We start from the raw sequence: 22,010 nt of genomic DNA on the forward strand, positions 1-22,010 counted from the left end.
ATTGGACGTCTGACTACAATGTTACTGTTACGCTGAACGCGAGTCTTCCTTCGAAGAAGTCTCTTCGTTGGGAATGTTTGAGCTTTTCGAGTCTGTAAGCAAGGTCTATCGCCGAAAATTCAGTTTAAAAAATGTAGCTTGCTTAGCAGATATGATGTATATACCTATTGTAAGTAGGTCATCTTTCTTCACTTATATTTCATTTTTATACATCATCCTGGCACGCTGCAGGCTGCAGCGCGAAACCTAAACAGAGCGTAAGCGATGTTAAGCTTTGGGGCCAGGATCTGCACCGAAGTTCGTTAGCGTGATCAGATGACGACGACTTTCCAAGCGTTGAGATGGCACGGTGTTTGTGACCTTGTCACCCACCGCGACAGCCTCGCTGTGTTCATGGCTCTACTGACTTACCGGTGGTGACGTGGTTCCCGATCACAACACGTACCCAGCGTGGTATCCATCGCCTGCGACGATGGCTCAGCTGTGTGCGTCGTGCTGCATCCGTCAATTGCTCTAAGTTGCTGGTCTTCAGAACTTTAGTGAGTGACCACTTTGTCGCCAGCGTTTTTTTCGCTTTATTTGGCTTGCCATAGTTTCACTGCCCACTGGAATTTAAGTCATTTGGTCATGACTCGTTTGTTCTTGGCGGAAGTAAAGCTTCATTTGTTATACTGGTAGAGTCGGCATTGTTTGCTGGTAATATGACGATGGTGTTGCTATTCTTGAGCGCCTGTATGGCTCGGCACTTTTTTGGGGAGAGTTTGGTTCAGTGGTTTACTTTGCAAGAGACTGCTTGATCTTCCAGCGCCATTTATCTCAATGTTGGAACGAAGACTTATTTTGAGTTCTCTCAGATGCGCATATCTTTAATCTCCACTTATTTATTATAAGGTTTTGCGACTCTTCTGACGAGACATGAAAAGTGGCACGGATAGTGTAATCTATAATTATGTGACTTTAGACGACAGTCTTGCATTTGCTTGATAATTTGGTATTCAATCAATTCTTCGGATAAAGGTTATGGTGCTTCGGAGTTAAGGTTTCGATGCCCCACGCTGGTTGGACCGGTCCACGATTTCTTCAAAGCAAAGGCACCTGGACAAGTGGTGCAGCTGGAATTTGTTGCACTTGGAAAATTGAGGATTTTGGGCTCGTTGTAGCGCCCCTGAAACTGGATGCCTGTGAAAAATAAAGATGGCAGGTTCCAAAATGAATGCTTTGGTATCCCTTCGCCAGACGGACCCATGCAGAATTTCAGAGTGAAAGGGACGGAAGTTATGGTGTCCCTCGGTTCTGATTCCGCCTTAGGATGAAGTGTTCGGGCCCTTTAAATGTTTGGATCTAGGGTCTTTGAAAATAATGGTTGTGACGCCCGCAATTCAAGGTTTTTGGCGCCCCTCGCTTGAGGGACCGATCCAGGATTTCGTCAGGGTGGGAGTCATAGCACTGTTTTGCCCTTGGATGTGGTACCCTCGAGAATCCAGGTTTGTGGCCCTGTGGTGCCCCTGACATTCTGTACCTCTTAAAAATAAGGGTTATGGTGCTTCGAAAGGATTGTTTTGTTACTCATTCGCCAAATGTAGCCATGTACATATCCGAAATACAGCCAGAGAACACGGCCCAGACATTGTAGTGCCTCTTGACTTTGGCGCCCATCAAAAAGGAAGATTTGGAGTCATTTGTTGTGCCCCCTGGAACTTGGTGCCTTTTATAAATAAAGGGTACTCACCCAGTTTCGCAATGACAATTTTGGTGCCCCTTCACTATAGGCTTTTGGCGACGGAAAGGACACCGAAAGCTTTTGGTCCAGAGGGAGAGCATGGCACATACTTGGTGGGTACAGGAGGTTGGGTACACACATGCTCGGAACCGCCGCCTCATGCCTCCTCTGGCTCTGCCCCTGCAGGCGGCTCGTCAGGATGACGTGACAGGTACATCCACACGCCGTCTGCCTCACGCGACACGTCTCTCGAGCTCGACGGGCCAACATCGAGGAAAAGACCGCGTCCCCAGTCGCGACATCCCGCACTCGGCAGCTGGCCCGTGCGGCGGACGACGGTCGCGGCTGGTGCGACTGCGCGCACGGCTTCTGACACGCCCAGACCGGCGGCGGCCGGCCGACACGGCGCCGGTTTTCCCGCCCGCTGCGTGACGTCGCCGCCGCCGCCCTGCGCCCGTCCCGCTGCGTTTGGCTAGTTGTGGGCCCGTCCGCGCGGCCGCAGGTCTGGATGTGCGACTGAAGGTCAGGCCGAAGGTGACGTGCGACGCCGTCAAGTTACTGAAGCGCCAAACAGAAGTCCTGCAGCGGAACGGAGAACGCGAGTGCCAGGCTTAAGGCAGTTCCATTGGTTTATAGTGTTATCTATACATTCGCTTCCGCGAAAGCCGCTGCACATTTAAACTGCTGCACTGGAGGCCTGGGAGAGAGCCCGTAGGAGTACCGGGGGCTGATCGCCGACGGATGGGGCCAGTAGCCAGAGAGGAGGGAATCCGTCACATGTTTTAGACGGTCTGTGTCCCGTACCCAACATCTCTGAGTCGTTACATGGAGCCCACGGGTGGCGTTTGGAAAAAGATTGCCCTGGACATTATTCAGGCCTAAATTATGCATCCTTATATGCTCTCTCGCAAGGGCTTTTCTTCTCTTCAATGAAATTATGTGCAAGACGTCTCGGCGATTTGAACCGAATCGCTGTTTCTTCCACCAGACGAGGCGTCGCGATAGTCCCGTTGCTGGCAGTGCTGGCGTATTGCCGGCGTGCTGGTGGGGCACCGCTCCAGTTCTGACCAAAAACACCCCCAGTGCGATGCCGCGGGCCGCCGTGAGAACACCGAAAATCCCTGATGGCTGCTGCAGCACGCCCATGATACGAGCTAATGCGCGACAAAGGCGATACTGGGTTTGGCACGCCTCGGCCATCCCCAATGGGATTGCTTTGCCCCTGCCCATGGATTTGTTTCCACGCCCCCCCCCCCCCCCCCACCCCATGGACTTGCTTCGCCTTTCCAAAGACAGCCATGCAGTAACCGCACAGCATTGGTCGCATTCCCATGGCCTATCGGTTTCAGATGGTCGTTTATTTATGTACGCAGCCGGGCAGGGTTAACCCAGCCAATATTTCGTGGAAGTTGTATACAGAAATTAGCCAGAGCGGCATGGCTTGGTTGACATAGTATTCAGCTCTGATGTCTTTTGACGGCGTCAATTTCCGATTGACGATCCTGGGCCCCTTGGCAGCGACGGCAGACGCTGACGCTGCTTGGAGGCTGCGTGACGACACGTCCGCGAAACCTTTTAAAACCCAAGAGTTCCGCGGGTTAGATGGAACCGCTCAAAGTGGCAGAACCCGTCGCCACTTTCGCTCTTGTTGCAACGAAGTCGCCGTGGTCTCCGCAGCTAAAGGTAACCACAGACATATTACGTCAAGATCCAAAACAGGGTATCGAAATGCTACTTTACACTGTAGCCGCGGTGTGAAATTCAGCCACATGCCGCCTGAATGAGCCACCTGCCACCTACCATTCAGCTACCTGCCACCTGATATACAAATGGTTTTCTGCCTGATTTGTGCTGTGGTACTATAGTCAGAAGCCGCCTACTTTTCGTTCTCTAGAACATTGTTGGCAATGTATAATAACAGCCCACCAGCAACATACCGGCATATAATGGGCTGAAAAGGGTACTGGGAAACCCTTTGCACGCAACCCATTCATACGTGGGCCTCATTCGGCGCAGAAGGTGAAATGCATGGAAAAAGGATAGGCAAAGGCGAAACCACACCGCCTGTCGTCAGGTATCGTCTGCTAAACCAGTCACTGAAATTCACTACAGAAACGTTTTTGTTTCATGACTTACCAAAGTGTCACTTCGCTTGCGGAATTGGTCCCATTAGACCAAATAATAAAGTACCAAGAGCATGAAGTGAGGAATAGGTAAAAAAAAGGAGACGAAGGCGTCTTGGGAGTAAAAAGAACGCTTATTTTGGGGGCCTTAACGGCAAGCCACGGGTTTCGCAAACGCTTGTCCTATTACTTTGGCATCAGAATAAGTCCTTGCCTGAAAGCGCTGGCGTGAACAATTAGTGTGCATTTTTCTAGTACGGCAGCCACCGCCCGTGTTAGTGAGATGATACGCACGCTCTCAGCCATCCATATCCACCCCTGCCTGGAGCAAATACGATACTTTGCAGACGTCAAATGCATTGCTCAAACCAAACGGTCCAGGCGGGATCGGTGCAGAAACAGTGGCCCTCTGAGTCTCCTACTCCACAACTGGCGATGCAACGAACTCCAGACATCCCGCAGACCGACGTGTGCGAGGAGTCCCAGCAATAAACAGCGGCTGCAAACGATTGTCCACTGCATGCGATTGTTTCCAGTTCGCGCCATCGGCTCGACCCAAAGGTGACATGCTTTGATAAGCACGCTTTAAAGGCAGGGCGAGAACAAGGGCTGGTGATTGAAGCGATTGCTGCGGCGCGGCAGCTTGAGCAGCCGCCCTGCGCGGCAGCTTGAGCAGGTGCCCGGCCGGCAGCGGGAGCTGACCCTGGTGCACGTGTTGACAGCACTACGCCAATCCCGCCCGCGGGTGCCTGCCCCTGAGCCTAGCGACGGACTCCAGGCGGCGTGCCGGGGTCACAGCGCCAGCGTGACGGCGTCGGCCGCGGCACCGTGCACCACGCGACGTGCAAACGTGCCGTCACGACTGTGACGGACGGAGGGCGGGCGGCGACAGGCCGCAACCCGCTGATGCCAACATCGACGCCGGCCGGCAGCGTGACGCCCGGCGTGCCGGTGCGCTGGGGAGCCGAGGCGGCCGGCTGCGCGCCGCACCGCGCCGCTGGCCGGCACGCGGAGCCAGCCCGTGTGTGTAGCCCACGGCCGGACGCGACACAGTCGGCGGCGGCCGGCGCCACCACTCGGGGTCACACGGACGCCAGCCAGCGGACCCGACGGTTACAGCGGGATCCTGTTGTCCTTCGCCCAGTTCTTCATCACCTGGAACGAGTGGGGAATGTATCAAACGTGTGCTCGGCGCCAAGCATGTGCTAATAGCATATCTGGTATGTGTGTTGCAATGCTGTAAGGACAGGGTCAAGTATTGTAACATTCGTTAAAAAAACGCAACTGGCCCGGCCAGCTGACCACAGACAAGCGGGTTAGGCGACTAGCACTTTGACAAAGCGCGGTACGTGGATGTTTTTTATGAACGCATGGATGACCACGATTGGCGTGCCACTAATCGTCGAGTCATGAGCGGGATGTTAGCGACAAAGGGATATATGACATCACACAATTCGTGCAACACCACCGCAGAAATGTAGGGGACGCGAACGGTGGCTCAATGTCCACGTACCCCTATGATGGGCTCCACTTGCGGGTTCGGCGTATTCCTTAGCAGAGCCAGAATGTCTCCCAGGCTCTCTCTGAAAAGACACCCCTGAATGAGTGGATGGCATATGTAACCGATTTGCTTAGATTCGTTTATCGCATTCTTGAAGACACGCGCGCAGTATACCAGCTTGTTGAGCTCTGAGCCTGTCGACCGACCTAATCTATATCAGGATATATATATTGTCATGCCTGGTATGCCATTCCCGAAACAGGGGAGACCCTGCCAGTGGTACCACTCGGCCGGCTCCCAAGACTCGCGGAACGGTCCGCGTGTCTCGACACCGCCGACGATGCCGTGCTCTCGAGAAACACCGGGGAGCACAGGCCGCGCCGGGAGGGAACACCCGCTGCGTCAGCCGGGTGTCCGCCGGCTGCCGGGCCGGCCTGCCTTGCGTCACGTCGGTCTGGCTTACTTGGGCTCCAGGTTGGCGATGATCATCTGGAACAGTCCGATGCAGGCGCCGCGCTTACCCTCCCAGTATTCGGGGTTGGGGTCCAGCCTGCGGACAACCGAGTCAGCGGTCATGCAACATGTAACACTGAAGCGGCTTACTCCGCGTTGTAGCGCGTGGTCAGCATTTAGGCCGGTGTCTGGTCGGTTCACGCGTTTTTGGGCCGGCTCCAGCACCTGAGAGGTTTTCTCCCTTGGCCCGGCGTGACACTGACGTTAGCTTTGAATGGCTCACACACTGTACCCGAGGCTAGCGGGCTGGGCCGCCACGCTCAACACACCCGTCACGCCAGTGGCACTTCCAGTCGTCACGCATGACGTCCCCCCCCCCCTCCACCCACCCACATGCATACGCCAACACCCCTCCGGCCCACCTCTCCAACACATCGAAGGCCTTGGCGGAGTAGTAGAACTGGCCCATCTTGTAGCAGTCGTTGGCGATGACCTGCAGCAGCGAAAACGACTCGGCCGACGTCTCCATCTTGAGGTAGAGCTCCCAGGCCAGCCGCGCCTTGCGGTTCATGATGTCTGCCGCCGGGCGAGGGCCCGTCACTCGGGGCGGAGCGGCGCGGTCGGTCGGCATCGGCCCGGCGCGACCAGCGAGCACCAGGTCAAGATAGAGCCGAGATGGGAGGGAGGTAAGCAGAGGTACGCATGGAACGGGGTCATGGGATGGAAGGTACTGTGGGGCGTCGGGACGGCGAGAGAAAGGAAGAATAGACGATGAAAGGACCGCCATGAACTATAACGGGCGGCTGTCAAATTAAGCAGTCCATTAAAGTTTTACGGAAGGGTTGAGGCGAGGTACTAGTGTCACGAGTGGAATAACTGTTCGAACTATCGTCCTTGTCTGGCGCGTTAGTGCCCACACATAACAACACACCAGACGGTTTACTACATCCGCAGTCCATTGAAGACTAACAACGAACAGCTTTCGAATTTAATCAATTAATTTGTGAGCTATCAGGATAGGAGCTTCGTCTACCTTTAGCAGCCTCCAGTCTTGCTGGAAGGATGTTGCTCACCATTTAACATGACCGTATCATACAACAAACACCTGATTCAGTCGTGTGTGTTGGCAATAATCGCAGTGTTCAGGACTATTGTGAGCACGCATCAGCTTAAAGGAAATCTTGGTAGGTACTCATGGCCAAGGACATAGTACCTCTGTCAGGCTTCAAACCAGTTGTCATAAGCAAACCAGCACTTCCTGCGACCAGACGGCGGCTCACATTGAACAAGCAGCCTGCCCAATCGCCAGCAAACCGACTCCTCCCCCTCCCTATACTGTTGCCGTTTTCACGCCTCGCCACGGCCGCCTCTAAGCCACGACTGCAGCGGGCGTGCGCCACCACTCACAGCATCGGGCAAGCCAGGAGAGGTAGACGTAGTCGCTGCGAATCTTCTCACTCTGGATGAGCAGGAACGTCTCCTCCGCCTCGGCGAACGCGCCCGTGGCCGCCTTGGCCTGTCCTCGTCACATGTGCGCACAGACCGACACATGTCTCAGCACCGCGCTCGGTCCGCCCTCCCATCGGTCGCTGTCACGGAAAGGCAGTCAGTTCTACGAACGGGCAAAAGAAAAGCCCTGTTCTCCGTATCAGTGAGGATTGGGTGTTCGTGTGTATTTTTGAAGGTGCGTGTGTAGATATGCGCGTGACGTTAAAGTGTGCAAGTACAGACATTTGCGTGCGTGTGTGAGCGCCGGTTCGTGGGCGTGTCCACGCGTGCGTGATAGTGCCACAGACGCAGCATATGTTTGCCTTCGGCACCCACGAGCATTTCGATCATGCCATGGCAGCGCGCGCTTTTCCACGTTCCTAGGATAACAGGGGCAGCGGGTTCACCGTGGCTCTCTCGCTTCAAGCAGCGGCAGAGCAGCGCTGGGTCACATCTCATTATGGAGCAAAACACAACTCTAATCGCAATATAATAAAAATAATAAAGACTTCGGTCGCAATTTTCCAAGACTTCCGGCACCTCAAAGTGCCTCGTTTTCGTCGGTGCACAACGCCGCCACGCTCATCGGACGACATATTGCTGTGCGGGCATTGGAGTAGAAGCCGCGAGTTTATAGCGGAGGTCCTGCGCACGGCGACGAGTCGCGGGCCCAAACGAGTCCAAGCGAGTCCAAGCGAGTCGCTGGACATCCGACACCTGAGAGTCGCTGCTGAACGGAAGGCAAACGATTCGGTTGAGACAGCGGCAGACTGTCGCACTAACTTTCATGTTCATTGATGTGTGCAGGACGTTACGCACTGTCGGATATGATGTTTGGATTGGCAAATGTTCAACGCCACGTACCCGTGCAGCGGATACTTAGACACATGTGTGGGAATTCGGCAGCCGGGTAACGTAGCGACGTGGGACTAAACCAATGCGACAGCAAAAAGAGCGTGTAAATGTATTGGTACACGAATACATTCTGGAGTGCAGCTGGCCACGCATTGTCGAAAGCAATGCATAAACCGCTCATGTGCCATAGTGGATTCCTAACATTTCGAGAAACACAACTGAAAATAAAACACGAGTAGTTCAGCTCCAGGTAAAATGAGAGCAGTTAATGCGATACATGAACTTTACATGATGGATAAGCTTCACATGAAAATACTTCTCCAATAAACCAAGCGGGTGGCTATCAGAAGCTCAGACCATGGAGTATTTGGAAATCAAACCATATCTTCCAGATTCCACATCGTGCAACGCTGGTCGTCTGGTCTGTGATTTCAGGAATATACGTCCGTCCACCACTCGTCGACGCAGCTGCGTCTAAGCGTAAACGCAAGATGGCCATTTGACATTTGGCGTGCGACCAGGCCTGCCAAATGTCACATGAAGCCTGTGCAAATGTCACCAGGCTAGCATGTGTATATTCTTATTATATCAAATTCAGAACAGGGCCCGGCCGGCTCGCAGACTGACAACCATTGTCGAAATATGTATCGGAGCCCAGTTCACAGCTCAGCACGGAAGTCACAACGGAAGGAGATCGACACGTTTCGACTCGTTCGAGAACTGGCAATCGCACCAGCGGACGCGCCATTCCACGCGCAGGTCACGGAACGCCTCGTTGCGCAAACAGCAGATTCGAAGGTTTGAAGCACTTTCCAGGAATTACCTCAGATTTTAGCGGCCCGAGCAGATAACGACGCCAACTCAAGGCGCCGTGCACGTGCCTGTACAGCCACCCGACCAACTCGACGCAGTCAGACCCCAAGCGACGCCAGTGATGGACTAGCGAACGGACAATGCCACCTTTTCGAAAATGGTTTCAAATACAACACACTGGCGGCTAAATCCAGCAGGCTGGGGCCATGAAACTGATAGACGCGAAACCCACCTTACGGTGACCAGTGTCCAGCCTATAAATTTACGCATATCTCAATAAGCTAGTTCCGATCACACAACACATTCGTCGACGGAATTTACCCGTTTTCGTCACTACAAAATGCTGCGTTTATTTACCACCCTGCCGTCGACTACGCACGCGCATTGTATTGGTCTGCACCAGCAGTCCCAAGCGTGGCTCATGTCCAGGAGCGCCGTCGGGCATTCGCCAGGCGGGGGCCGCCGCAAAACGGGACGGAACTGCCCAGATGGGACAGCGCAGGCAATGGTACTGACGTTGATCTCCGTCTCAGGGCGCAGGAGACCACGCACTGGCGACAGCATTCGCAGGACTGGATAAATTATATTGCATATCGTGTACATCATGCATCACCACAGAGGATGTTTAAACTGTGCAAGACAGACAGTAGTCCGAGGCCCCGACGGCGGGGGCGAAAACAACTAAACTCGAACTGGCGCACACCCGTTCTGGTGTGCTGCTTGCCGCGTGCCGTCGAGCGCAATAGGTGAACCGGCTTTTATAACGCGCCCCGCGGTAACTTAAAATTGTTAGCAGCACGAATGAACACAAAATGTAGCCCGGTCGGTTCCAAATCAAATGAGTACAGGCGATAAGCTGCACACAGTTCATAACACAAAATGTTCTTGAAGCAAAAACAGCACATGGCTATTAGAGGTGTAGACCATGAAATATTTCCGAATCAAACGACACCCTACAACCACTTGCGCATCGCGCGACGTTGGCTCTCTCATTAGCACACAATTTAAAATCACGTAAGTTGTTCAGTGCATTAACGAGGAACACTATTCACATAGATAAGGCAGTAGCATTAGCGTTATTCCTCGGAGAAAAACCAGGAGAATGGAGATATAGTTGTACATCATACATATAGGTTGATATTTCGGGTGCATGTCTTTATCTAAACAATAGCAGAAGTGCATTCGAAATTGCCTGCCGATGATCCTACTCGATATTTGCCTTGCGCTCCATTCTCCAGGTTTTTCTTCTCCGAGAAATAAGGTTAATACTCCTGTCTTACAACGTGGAATCAGACCTTGTGATGGCTGGCTATAAGCAGTGGCATGTGTGCATGTGGCGCATGACTGATCCCTCGCCAAACAATTCCAACGTGATGCATTGCCGCATCTGTGGTGTGCATTTATGACGTCGAAACGTGCATGCATTTTGATACGATATTGTTACGATATTGTAAGACGAACTCATCCGACCCATAGGTTCGCCAGGTATCGACCGCCAGGAGGGCAGCGTCACCTTTCTTCAAGATCGACGACGAATATAAGGCGCTGTAGTGTTCAAAGACTTTTATTCAAGAGCAAATCACCAAGGTGGGCCTAGAACCCTGCACTGCGATCTCTACGAGTGGAGCGAAATTTGGCGCGCGTACTCATATGTCATAATTGTGCCCGTGATTTTTTAGGTTTCTAAGCTATTTGAGTGACAACATGGAGATCACGGAATTTCCGATGTAATATTCAAAGTTGAACTATCCAATTTGCATCTTTACAATAGCCCCTCGGGTCTGATCAAAGCTACACATGGTTTGAAAGATGATCTATCGCATCCAGTTAAAATATCAATGTACACCTTCGGTAACTGTTTGACCTCGTGTCCTTTTCCTTATATCCATGACATTTCCAAAGAGCCTGATTTGGAAGAATTTCTTGCTGTAGGATGCCGAGTTCATTGCCCAAATGATCCTACACGTTTTTCTTTGTAGTTCCGACTCGGTGACGTGTCAGCGAGGTCAACAATGGGGTCATGGTATGGGCCTGTACATGTAGTTGGTGCACAGCCGATGCGGGTATCGCATTAAAGCTCGCAGCACAAAAAAATACGTTGGAGATGTTTGAAATGTGTGAGAGGTCACGCATGGCACGTATCAATCAGTGACCTGACCCTGGGCATAAATTTTAGGTGACACTTCAAAGCCAGTTAATATGGGTGTCATTTTAAAGGCATCTTCAGAAAAAAATGACGAGCGTTCAACCAAGTAGACCAAACACGACCGTGAAAAGGCGCAACAATAGTTTTCGATGTCCCAGCACCAAGGTCAACAATAACTGCTGTGCCGGAAAAGGTAGGTAGCGGCTGCACATTCGCATGTGATTAAGGAACTGATGCGCCAGGTCTGGGCAGAGCAATGGCTCGTTCTGCGGCCGCCCGGGCCGGTTGCCATGAACACCTACTTCTGGAAACATTTGCATCTCTGCTTTGGAAGGCAAAAATGCGTACGTGGCCGGACCTAAACAAAACGCCACCGAGTGAGCCATACCGATCTCGGCAGTGGTGCTGGCGCGATCAGTACAACGTTGTGGTGTTGTCGGTTTGCATCGATAGGACCCGAAGCTTCAGAACGCACCGCTTAGACTAAGCGAGTTCCATGTGTACCGTTTGATGGTGAAAAGTGCCTGGCAATATGAAGACGTAGCCACATGACACACGTGTGTGGGGAGTAACTGAGAGAGAAAGGAGTGAGCGAATAACCATAGACCCTGCACAGCATGAAGGACAACGCACACAAACGACAATGTCAGTTTAAGAGGTGGATCACGGCTGGTCGGCATGCCTCGATTGATCCTGTTCTATAAACAGATGCGTTGTGTCATCATTCAATGAGGCGATAACACAACCGACGCGCCATGACTTTGTAATAAAATGACTGTTGAGCGCGCTCTCAGCTACACAAGCAGCTGTGCAGTGCTGTTATCGGCCGTTGGGCGGCGCCGAACAGAGATATTTTGCCCGCAACATCTTACATTCGTCACACCGGATGCAACCCAGACGTTTTCCTGGTACAACGCTGCACTTTGCATGAGGAACGATCGGCAGGGCTTTTGTGCGGCAACCGACTCCCTGGTACACACCGCAGCAGTGCTGACAGAATTCCAGTCTGGGTTGATAAAGGGAGTACAAAATTTGCATCGGGGCATGCTGAAACTAACACTACTTTCAGATGGATGCGCTGGGCAGTATAAGAACCGGTATAATTTTGAAAATATGCGTCATCATCAGACAGCCTGCGGACTTTAATGTCATCAGTCCTTCTTTGCTACCTCGCATGGCAAAAACCATGCGACGGTATCGGCGCGTATGTCAAGCGAGCAGCATAACGCGATTACCTTCGGGATTACATTCGGCGGCTGATGGTAAACCAAGCATAAAGCCCCAGCGCCTCCTTCAAAACCTATGACAAAAACCTTACTGTGAAGATTACGTTCTTTTTTGTTTGGTCTCAATTGGCTAACGGAGATGGCAGGGATTAGACGCACGTCTGCGCAGCGTACGGGTCGTGGAGCGAATGTCAACGCTTCACCGCTCAGTAAATGGATGAGTAGCAAAGGAATGTAGACGCTCCACCGCTTAGTAACAGTGAGTAGCGCAGCGTCATACTCATAATCGACATCGTGACAGGTCATCCCCAATAACCACTAACGAGTGAAGGGCACATGCATAACTAGATGTGCTTCAGCTTCAGATACTTGAGAGCCTCCTAGTGAAATCATGCCTCGTACATGCGAATATCTCTCGCGGTCGTATTGGTGTAATACGCTATATCATATGCGCAGATTTAGCTCTTTGTTTGTGCTGCAAAAGAAGATGTGTGATCACAACATTGACGTTCCAATGAAATGCGCGCGACGGCATGCATCGTGGCCTTTTTGAGAATAAAAACTTGTCCCACGCCGTGCACGGCACTATACTGACGCACGACTCTGACGTAAGCACTGTTTGGTCATGACTCGACACACACTCACGTCATTGCTGCGTAAACAGGTGCTTTCAGGAGCTTCCCTAGCACCATGACGCACGCATTAGACCGGTAGATAGCCAAAGCATGGAGAAACCGCCGTGATGGACGCCCGCATGCAGGACCTGGTGTACCAGCGCCGGGCGGCAGTCCGCTCCGCAGGATCCCGCCGAGCCGCGGGGCCGCAGCGGCTGACCGCGGCCGCTCCGCGTGCCCCGGCTGCGGCTGCTCCATCTCAGATGGCCTTGAGCCGCCTCACAGTTTATTATTACTTGAACTGTCACTGACCTGCGCATAGTTGAAGTTGAACGAGTCGTCGTTGGGAAAGTACGTCTTCACGGAGCTCAGGTACAACAGCACGTCCTCGAACTGCTTCATCAGGAAAAACGTTGACGCCATGCACTGCCTTCCTGGAACCAGACAAGCCCAGTCAGCAGCACAAGTTGCGGTCTGGTGCCTTCTCACTAACGCGCGGCCATTCTGCAGACGTTTGAAAACACGACACCCTGTTCCATGTCTCGGTTTAACAACATCCGACAGTACTGTGTCATCGGTGTCGTCCTTCAAAAACGCGCGGCACCGGTGGTGGCCGATAACAAGCCCGCGCCCATGACGTTCTGAGGTCGAGCCGTGTTGTGCCCTGGCGCTTGTGCTCTAGCCCTGGTCGCCCAAACAGTGTCCGCACCGGCCCGGCTCACGACCTGCCGCCCACGTTATACAGCGGAACTACAGCCCGCGCCGTCTTGAAACAACACCACGCCCGATGTACGGCCCACACGCGCACGCGCACGCGTGTGGGCCGCAAGCAGCTCCTGCTGTTTTGCATCACGTATTGAGTTAAGTCCCTGATGCACGACATGAGTCGACCTAGCTGAATAGTTCATGTTCCGCATTTTCCCAAAATGTGATTTCGAACCGGTGCCAGTCGAGCCGTCGCTTTATGAAGCAGGCCAGCGCGGGCGGCCGGCGCGGCCGCTGTGACTGCACACAGGGCGGCCGCCGGCTGCCCCGGCTGTGTACAGCGGGCCGGTGACCCGCCAAGGTCACGGAGCACGCTACGTGCCGGGAGCGGCGGGCGGCGCCGGCGCCTCGGCCGTGACCTGTCCGCTCCGCCTCACGCGCCACCTCTCCCAGGGGACGGTCGGCGGCGCGCCGCGGCATCGACCGGCCGACAGGGAGCGGGACCGTGCCACCTGCTAGCGCCAGCAGCGTACGGGCGCAACACCGCCACCTGGTCATAGGGTTCCATGCAATATAGCCCAAACGGTCTCCATCCGACCAGTCTGTTTTGCAGTTGAGACAAGAACACGCCGAGGCTCGCATTTCAAGTTCGGGCTGTATTGTGGTGCGCTATGACTCATGGCTGCTTGACATGTTATGTGTCGCAAGCAGCCAATTCAATGAATATTCCATAGGGCTTGGGCTTAAATCTCGATCCTCGGAGATCCGAGATTCGAGATCCTCGATGCAGGCACACTGGGGCACGCATTACACGTCTCACGTTGCCATGGCGTCACCTGCTTGCGCTGCGCGTTCGACGCTCTGACGAAGTCGTCCGTGAGAACAAGCCCTTAGGCGGGTTTGATTCAGATCATGAGGTCACCTGTAATAATCAGGACCCCACACCGATTGTGATGCGTCAATTCAAGCGCAAAAGCGTTCTGCTAGTACAAAGCTTGTTGCACTGTTGCAAATTCACCTCCCGCCTGTTCCGGTAGCCCGTGGGTGACCCCCCCCCCCCCCCCCCGTGGCCCGAACTCCGCCGCCAGCGTCTGACCTGACCACCGGAGCGGCGGGCCGGCACCGTCCGCCGGTCCGGCCCGCGCCGACCCACCTGGGATGGTGTCGCACTCGGACGCCGAGCCGCCCACCAGCTGAAAGTACTGCTGCGCCACCTTCAGGTAGTCGCGCTGAAACACACATTTCGTGAATAGATGGCGCCATGGCGCGCCAATGCGCCGGCGCCGCACGGCAAACGTTTCTCACATCACTCCTGCCGCGTCCACGTCGGCGCATACCGAGGCCCAGCCGGCCAGAGATGCACGTGCCCGCAGCACCTAATCCGCGCACCGAAGCAAGCACGACAGTCGCGCTCACCGAGCCCGTCTCCTGTCCCATGGCGGCGTTGACAACGCCCTTGAGGATGTACTCCTGCGGCACAGTGGGCTCCAGGTCCTTGATGAGGTCGTAGGCCTCCTGCAGCTCGTCCTGTCGGCCAGCGTGTCGGTCACTGCCCCTGCGCAACGCCTCTGGCGTCGGACCAAATGCCGGCACGCCTCGGACAAGCCTGAGCCGTCGTCACAACACGCCGCAAATAGTCACAGACGGTAGCGTGCCCTCATGGTGGTACGATCAGTGTTGGTGAAATGTTAAGAAAGTGTCGTTAAAATGTTAAAATTCTCTGAACTGAAAAAAGGAATTAGGACGGGAGCAGCGAACCATCACCACAGCCAAGGCATTTGACTGGGAGCGAGCATCAGTCGTGCCGCTTGGCCCCTAGCCGCCGGTCGGCCGCCGGCGACGGGAGCTCGCCTGCTTCAGGTAGTAGATGACGAGGTTGAGCCGCGCCTCAGGGATGACGTCGACGAGGTCGGGCAGCACGGAGAGGGCGCCATCGCCGCCGCGGAACACCACCAGGTTGTGGCGGATCAGGTCCTGGCCGAACGTGAAGCCGGCGCTGCTCTGGTCCTGCAGCGACTTCAGCTCCTGCCGGTGCGCGGTAGCCGTCTGAGCATGACCATTCGCCGCCAGGGGCCGCTGCCGTCTGCCGGCGGCGACGGCACTGACGCCGCCCGGCCGGGCCGCTGTCCGCTCCGATTTATGGACACGGCCTTCGCGCACGACACACCGGCTGGAGGATACACACAGGCACCAGAGCGAGACAGCGGACAGCGCTCAGCTCCAGTCGGCCGTCCCCGTCGGGCTGAGCCGCAGCCGGCGACGGACGGCCGGCCGACACTAACCTGCTCGGCCGCCTTGCCGTTGTACAGCCGGAAGTGGTTGCAGGCGCGGAGGTTGATGGCGATGGCCGAGTCTGGGAAGTGCTGCAGGTAGACGGCCAGCACCTCCTGCGACACGTCGTAGTAGTCCAGCTTGTAGTAGCACATGGCCACGTACACGTTCAGAGCCAGGTGCTCCCTGTCGACGGGGGCGGGCGGGCCTGTCACGCGGGGCTGGAGCGCCGGCAGAGCGCCAGGCGGCCACAGACGGGCGCCGGGTCCGCGGACGGCGGCCTGGTAACGGAACTCACACCGGCGATACAGCTCCGGACGCGGCGGCTGAAGCGACTTTTCACCACGTGTGTAGTAGACTGATGGGTCAAATCAATGTCAAGAGCTTAAGTGCAGCTGCCGCACACTGTTGAGCATATGCACAAGTTGTGCTGCTACTCACTTAGTGGACCACGAGGACGGACAGTCTCCGCTGTGATTTTAGCTAATCAGGCGTCGACTGCATATGCCAGGCCCTTCGTGGTTTCAAAAACCTAAGCTTTCATCACACACTCAGTGCCATTGTACCATCGAATAACTTACACGTGTTATCATCGTAACACAAAGCATGCTGGCGCAAATCCCATGAGCAGGCCAAGCCATGACATATTCACGTGAGATTATTTAAAGGTGTTGATCGTCGGCACATCAGTACCCACTGCACCGCCGCGGCGCGAAATGCCCACTTGGAGGCGACCGACCGCCAGCGGCCCCACCTGTTGTCGATCAGAATGCGTTTGTAGATGTCAATAGCTTCCTGATAGTGGCTGCGAAGGTAGTGGATAGACGCCAGACACAGCTGGTCTTCGATCACGTCCTTCAGCTGCTGGTGGAACGTCATCAGCTCTTTCTCGTCGTTGAACTTTTGCGCCAGGTGGAACTGTAGGCGCGACTTCAGGTTGCTGGTCTTCGGTCCCTTCTCAGCCGCCTGTGGGCCGCAGACGCCGTTTTAGTACAGGAGGCAATGTTTTGGGAACAGCCAATCAAAATTCCAACTGTAGTATGGCATGACGCTTTTGGCACATGCCAGCTGGAAAACGGGTACGAGGAGGTCCGCTGTATTCTGAACACCAGCCACCATTGCAATCAGCCGGTTACCACATCAGTGCACGCGCCCATCGCATGCTATGAGGAGAGCGTGAGCTCTGAAACCTCGGACGTGTGTATCTCAGCAGCCGGCGCCGACAGGACAGGTAAAGGCCGAATGGTTAGAGCGTAGGACTCCCACGTGGGACCCGGGTTTGAATCCCGGTGGCGCCTTGTCCCCAGGGCGCTAACACGGCCAATGCAGTCGCTGGTGCTCCCTACAAGCGACGTGCGTCGCTTGTACTACGCTACGTCGCGCGCGTCAGAGCCGGCGAGCGCAGCTCCGAGCTGGGCGGCGGCCCCGCATCACCTCCTTCGACTCCTGGTACATGCCGAGGTAGAAGTAGCAGACGGCCAGGTTGAGCCAGAGCTCGGGCTTCACCTTCTTCTCCTTCTTCGTGATGGACTCATACTCCTGTGGGCGCAGAGTCGCGCCGAGTCAGTTAGCCGTGCCTCGGCCGCGAAGGCCACGGCCAAAGATGGGTCTGGGTGGGGTTGCAGAGGCGCGACGAGTCAGAGTCAGCCGGGCCTCGGCCGCAGAGGCCACGGCCAAAGATGGGTCTGGGTGGGGTCGCAGAGTCGCGCCGAGTCAAAGTCAGCCGGGCATTAGCGGCGAAGGCCGCGGCCACAGACCACACGTCAGTCTAGCTGCAGTCCGACAGCATGACCGCCAGCAGATGATGAACGTCAACGAACATCAACGTCCGGCTATCCGAGCGTAACTCATGCATCGATGATAGTCACAACCGTCGTTTACCACGTGAAGCATCTAACCAGCGCTAAGGGCAACTTTTGGGAGACTTGTTTCAAGGATTTGAATGGGTCGCCTTAACTTCAGAGCCCGTGCTTCGCAGAAATTGTTGCGTGTCCTAAAACCACCATTCAAGATACTCATCTCGCTCATCGGATAAATTTGCTCACTGGCTATTTGCCCGAGTGCGGACTGCCGAGGGGCTCACGTGGTGTGCGGTGCTTCGACACGACTGTCTCGGGCCAGACTGACCCTCTCTGGCCGGTGGCCACCTGGTCGTTTCGTGTTAGCCGGGCCGAGGGTAAGACGGGACTCTTCAAAGGTAGATAAAACATAATCTAATCAGATTACCAGGCACTAATAAGCAAGTTCTCTGCACACCTGAGACGACAGTACTCTGCAAACAAGCCACAGGACATGATGGCGATATTTAGTTATTTTAATATTCGACACTTCTTGGCCTGGTCTTGACCTTCCCCTTAAATTTGGCAACAAAACGACCTCAGAGACCTTTAAACTCAATACTGATGGGGAACGAGCTATGGCTTACGAGCGGTGTTTGAGATTTCCGATCCAACATGCCATTGGTCAGGGTTCGCACTCGATCCCCAGCTGGTGCCGTTCTAGACGCACACTGATCAAGTAATCAGTGTGTGTGTGTGTGAAGCCTGTGCAGCAGTTCATCTAAACTCGTGTTTTTAATCCGACATGTGCTTAGTATGATAAAACCAATTTTTCCTTGTTTGGACGCTTCAGTCGTGTTATTACCCTACGTTTCCTAAGGCATACGCGTATAATTTAATAGATTTCGTTCTTTTCTTTACATATTTTGTGGAAAGGCCTTAAAAAATCGCCTGGAGCTTGAAACAAAATGATGCACTGAGTCGGAAAAAATGGACATAATAGTGCATCGAGTCGGCTTCAAGATATTGTGCGACACAGTTAGCCACACAAAAGCCTGCTTCGTCGGAGAGGTGCGAGGACTTTCTGGCACAAATGTGAAGCAGACCAGCAATGCATCGGCTGCCCCGAAGGGGTTCAGTCGCATATTGTTGGTTTGTCCTAAATGTTATGTTACTTTTCTCCCACAACTCCAGCGCACGTGTGAACAAAACAATTGGGGATGGGGTGGAGGCAAATATTTGCACGCGCTTGGTGCGTCAGTGAAGTGCCGCTCTTTCATTGGTAGTAAACACAGAAGTTTACCACATCGCGTACAGCGCCAAGTTCTGACCGTGCCCGGTCGCTGTGGGCCACATGCCTCAGTCTGGGGCCCACCCGCGAGGCACGCTCAGGACGTGCCTCAGTCTGACGCTCACCTGCGAGGCGCGCTTGTAGTCGCCGTTGTGAAAGGCGCAGTAGGCAATCCACTGGTCGACATCACTGCTGCCCTGCTCCGAGTTCCGGTGGAACTGACGACACAGGCGGAGCGCAGCGTGAGTGGGCGGTGACCAGCGCCGCCACCGCCGGCCGCTGTGCTCTGTCCGCCGTGAGAGCAGGTCAGCGTTCATACATACTCAACGTCAACGGGCTTAGCTTTATCATCATCGAGAGGCGGAGCTACAAAGAAGAAAAGCGTGATGTGGCCATTATGCACAGCTCCCGTATTCTTTTTTTGCTGCTGACGTGGTCACTTAGAGATAGAGTAATACAAACAGGCGATTCTACCTTAGTGTGCCCCAGCCATATAACGCGACCAGGTATGCTGTCATCCCGTCTCTGAGATTCATTGCAATTGATACGTCTTCCCTCACGTGAAACGCTTTCACATGGAACAAGCACTTGCACGTTCCTAACGTACAAATTGCTCAAATCCGCGTCGGGTGTTCAATCATGAACTGCGGTTAAGTCACAAGGCTCTGCGCAGCAGTCGATGTCTATTGGAACTAACGGAGCTACCGAACCTTACCAACAGCAACGGTCTCACTGGGGGTTACGTTGTCCGGAAACTCAGGCCATCACCGAATCCTGACTACATTCGGCCTCTTTCAGCTTAAATGAGAGTAAAAACGCCAACGGCGAACGTCTCCAGAGCGCCGCTGAGCAACTGTAATTGATCACAGTCCTGACGCCATACAAATGAGACCGAGGCGGGAGTACAAACGAAGCGCATATACACAGAACACTCGCCTCGCGACAGCTCTCGCCAGCCAGCCAATAACGTTTGTGATACGCTTTTTAGAAAGCTAGAAATGGATAAGAATTACGCCTGACAGAAAACCGGCACCGAGACTTTTCAACCAGCTGTGCCCAGGGGAAAGGGGACAACCGAACCCGTAATGGCTTACGTTGTCTCACGCGACGTCAATACAGAATGACGCCTAACAAGCGAGCAAACCTACGGCTGAGTTCCTGCCGACGTTGATCAAGGCCGACATTCGCAAACGCTGTCCAGTGTCGCGGACGTCCAGCCCGATGTCCACTGACTGCCAGCGCAATGAACCAATGTCTCAACGTGCCGGTAACTAGTGTTGCTGGAGGAATCCAGTGACCTGAAGCCGTGGTTACTGCAGTGGACGCCATTGACGTGATTGAGGGGCGGTATTTTCTCCATGTCTCCTCTTACCTCTAGCAATGTAATCGCTCCAGTGTAGTCTCGGTTGGACAGGAACTCTTCTAGCTTTGGGAGCTGCTTCTTTCGCTTTTCTTCCTCTTCTTTCTTCTTCTTTCCCGCTGGCTTCAGGCGAGACAGAATCTGAGGAAGGAATGGCAGAGGTTGCAATCATATGTCCAAATGCCACAGTAACGAAATTCCCAACCCTTATATTCATTTCACCAATTACCCCATTGATCGACTTGTGAATTCATATTCCTGCTTTCATTTCATCCATTACGTATGCGATTAACTTGCAAGACGCAACTATTTCACATATTTCGAGGCATTAGCACCAAAGCAAAGCCTGGGATCATGTTTAGCGTATAAAGTCAAACAGATCTCAACAATTATCAAGGCTAAGAAGCACTTTATATGTTCGGCTGCATTGATAGCACTGCATCAATTAACCCATAGTAAAACAGTAATTTCCAGCCCATGTCAGAAACACGTTCTTCATAAAGGGGAAAATGAATTTACGGGACATGTGGGAGCCGCCCATTCATGCGGAGCGCGGACCGCGAAAAAGCTCCGTCACTTAGGGGGAGTAAAAAAGTCAGAGCGCGTTTAATACTATCCATGCGAGGTATCGTGTTGCAACGCCTAACATTTCCGTGCCCTTGCTAAATGTTTGCTTACGTTGGCGGGGAGGCGCAGTCGAAACCCCTTCCCTGCCATCCAGGCCCAGTTATCGCCTAAAATAGGTGTGACCAGGACCTCCATCAGGCGTCATCACAGAGAAAGCGAAGTCTCTGTGGAAGTTCCTTTACATGCAGTGGCGAGGGTGTAATGCTAAATTTCGCGGAAGTTGGAGCACCTTCACTCCCCACTCCCACTCGCCGATAGCACGTCGCATGAATACGATGCTCAGTTGGGTTACACGTGAGTGAATACAGTCAGTGGAGGAGGGTTCGACGACATTTCGTACAGTCAGGAGTGAATCCAGAGCTCCACCTTAGAGGGCGACGCCGGCTGGAGAGCCAAAATCTAAAAATGTGCCCCGATTTTAAAAACTTCAAATTTCGATTTTGCCTGAGGAAGCTTCTAAACAGCTTTGTTTTAAAAGCTCCTGGAACTGTCTTCGCAGTCCACACATGTTATTTTGGCACAGCTTAGACTGCCTTTAAGGGCCATGGCTTTGGATGGCCCTCCCCTCCCCCCCCCCCCCCCCACCCACCTCCCCCCGAAATTCGCACTCTTGTAATATGCAAATTAGGTAGCTACCCTAAATACTTCTGAAACTCCAAAACGCCGGACCATTACAACTGTCTGACTGTGTCACGGTTTCCCCGGGCCAAATCTTAAAAATGTTTCTTAATGCTCAGCACAAAATATGCTCATTTGACCAGAAATCGCCTAAACCATACATTCCATTGTCCACAGCTCGGCTCAAACCTTTTGGGTTCGATGCCTTTTCCGTGACCACCACCACGTATGCTTTTTGTTTCCACTTACCATTGTCAAAGCCTATGTGGACCACGACGCCGCACCCCCAGCCTTCTATACAACCAATGCAAAAATCTACACGCGCACAAACATCGCCTACGACTCCCGTGGATTCACATGTCCAACAGCAGAAGCTTGTTTACGCTGCGGGGAATGCTGAAAACGTCAGCTACCGGATACC

General features: G+C 53.8%; 1 protein-coding gene across 1 annotated transcript; it reads right to left on the reverse strand.

The window, feature by feature from the left end:
* Nucleotides 1-4,857: 4,857 nt before the first annotated feature.
* On the reverse strand, nt 4,858-21,949 carry Ttc26 (tetratricopeptide repeat domain 26). The gene is made up of 15 exons (XM_037226955.1): nt 21,839-21,949; nt 20,357-20,485; nt 19,110-19,202; nt 17,350-17,454; nt 16,670-16,881; nt 15,927-16,101; nt 15,496-15,669; nt 15,061-15,171; nt 14,798-14,873; nt 13,252-13,373; nt 7,205-7,313; nt 6,220-6,373; nt 5,808-5,894; nt 5,357-5,426; nt 4,858-4,998 (listed from the first exon to the last, which is right to left on the reverse strand). The coding sequence occupies exons 1-15, from the start codon at nt 21,839-21,841 to the stop codon at nt 4,957-4,959; spliced, it is 1,662 nt and encodes a 553-aa protein (XP_037082850.1). The 5' UTR covers nt 21,842-21,949; the 3' UTR covers nt 4,858-4,956.
* Nucleotides 21,950-22,010: the final 61 nt, after the last annotated feature.

Source organism: Pollicipes pollicipes, unplaced genomic scaffold (assembly GCF_011947565.3).
Source record: "Pollicipes pollicipes isolate AB1234 unplaced genomic scaffold, Ppol_2.1 Scaffold_5724;HRSCAF=6776_pilon_pilon_pilon, whole genome shotgun sequence".
Taxonomy (NCBI): domain Eukaryota; kingdom Metazoa; phylum Arthropoda; class Thecostraca; order Pollicipedomorpha; family Pollicipedidae; genus Pollicipes; species Pollicipes pollicipes.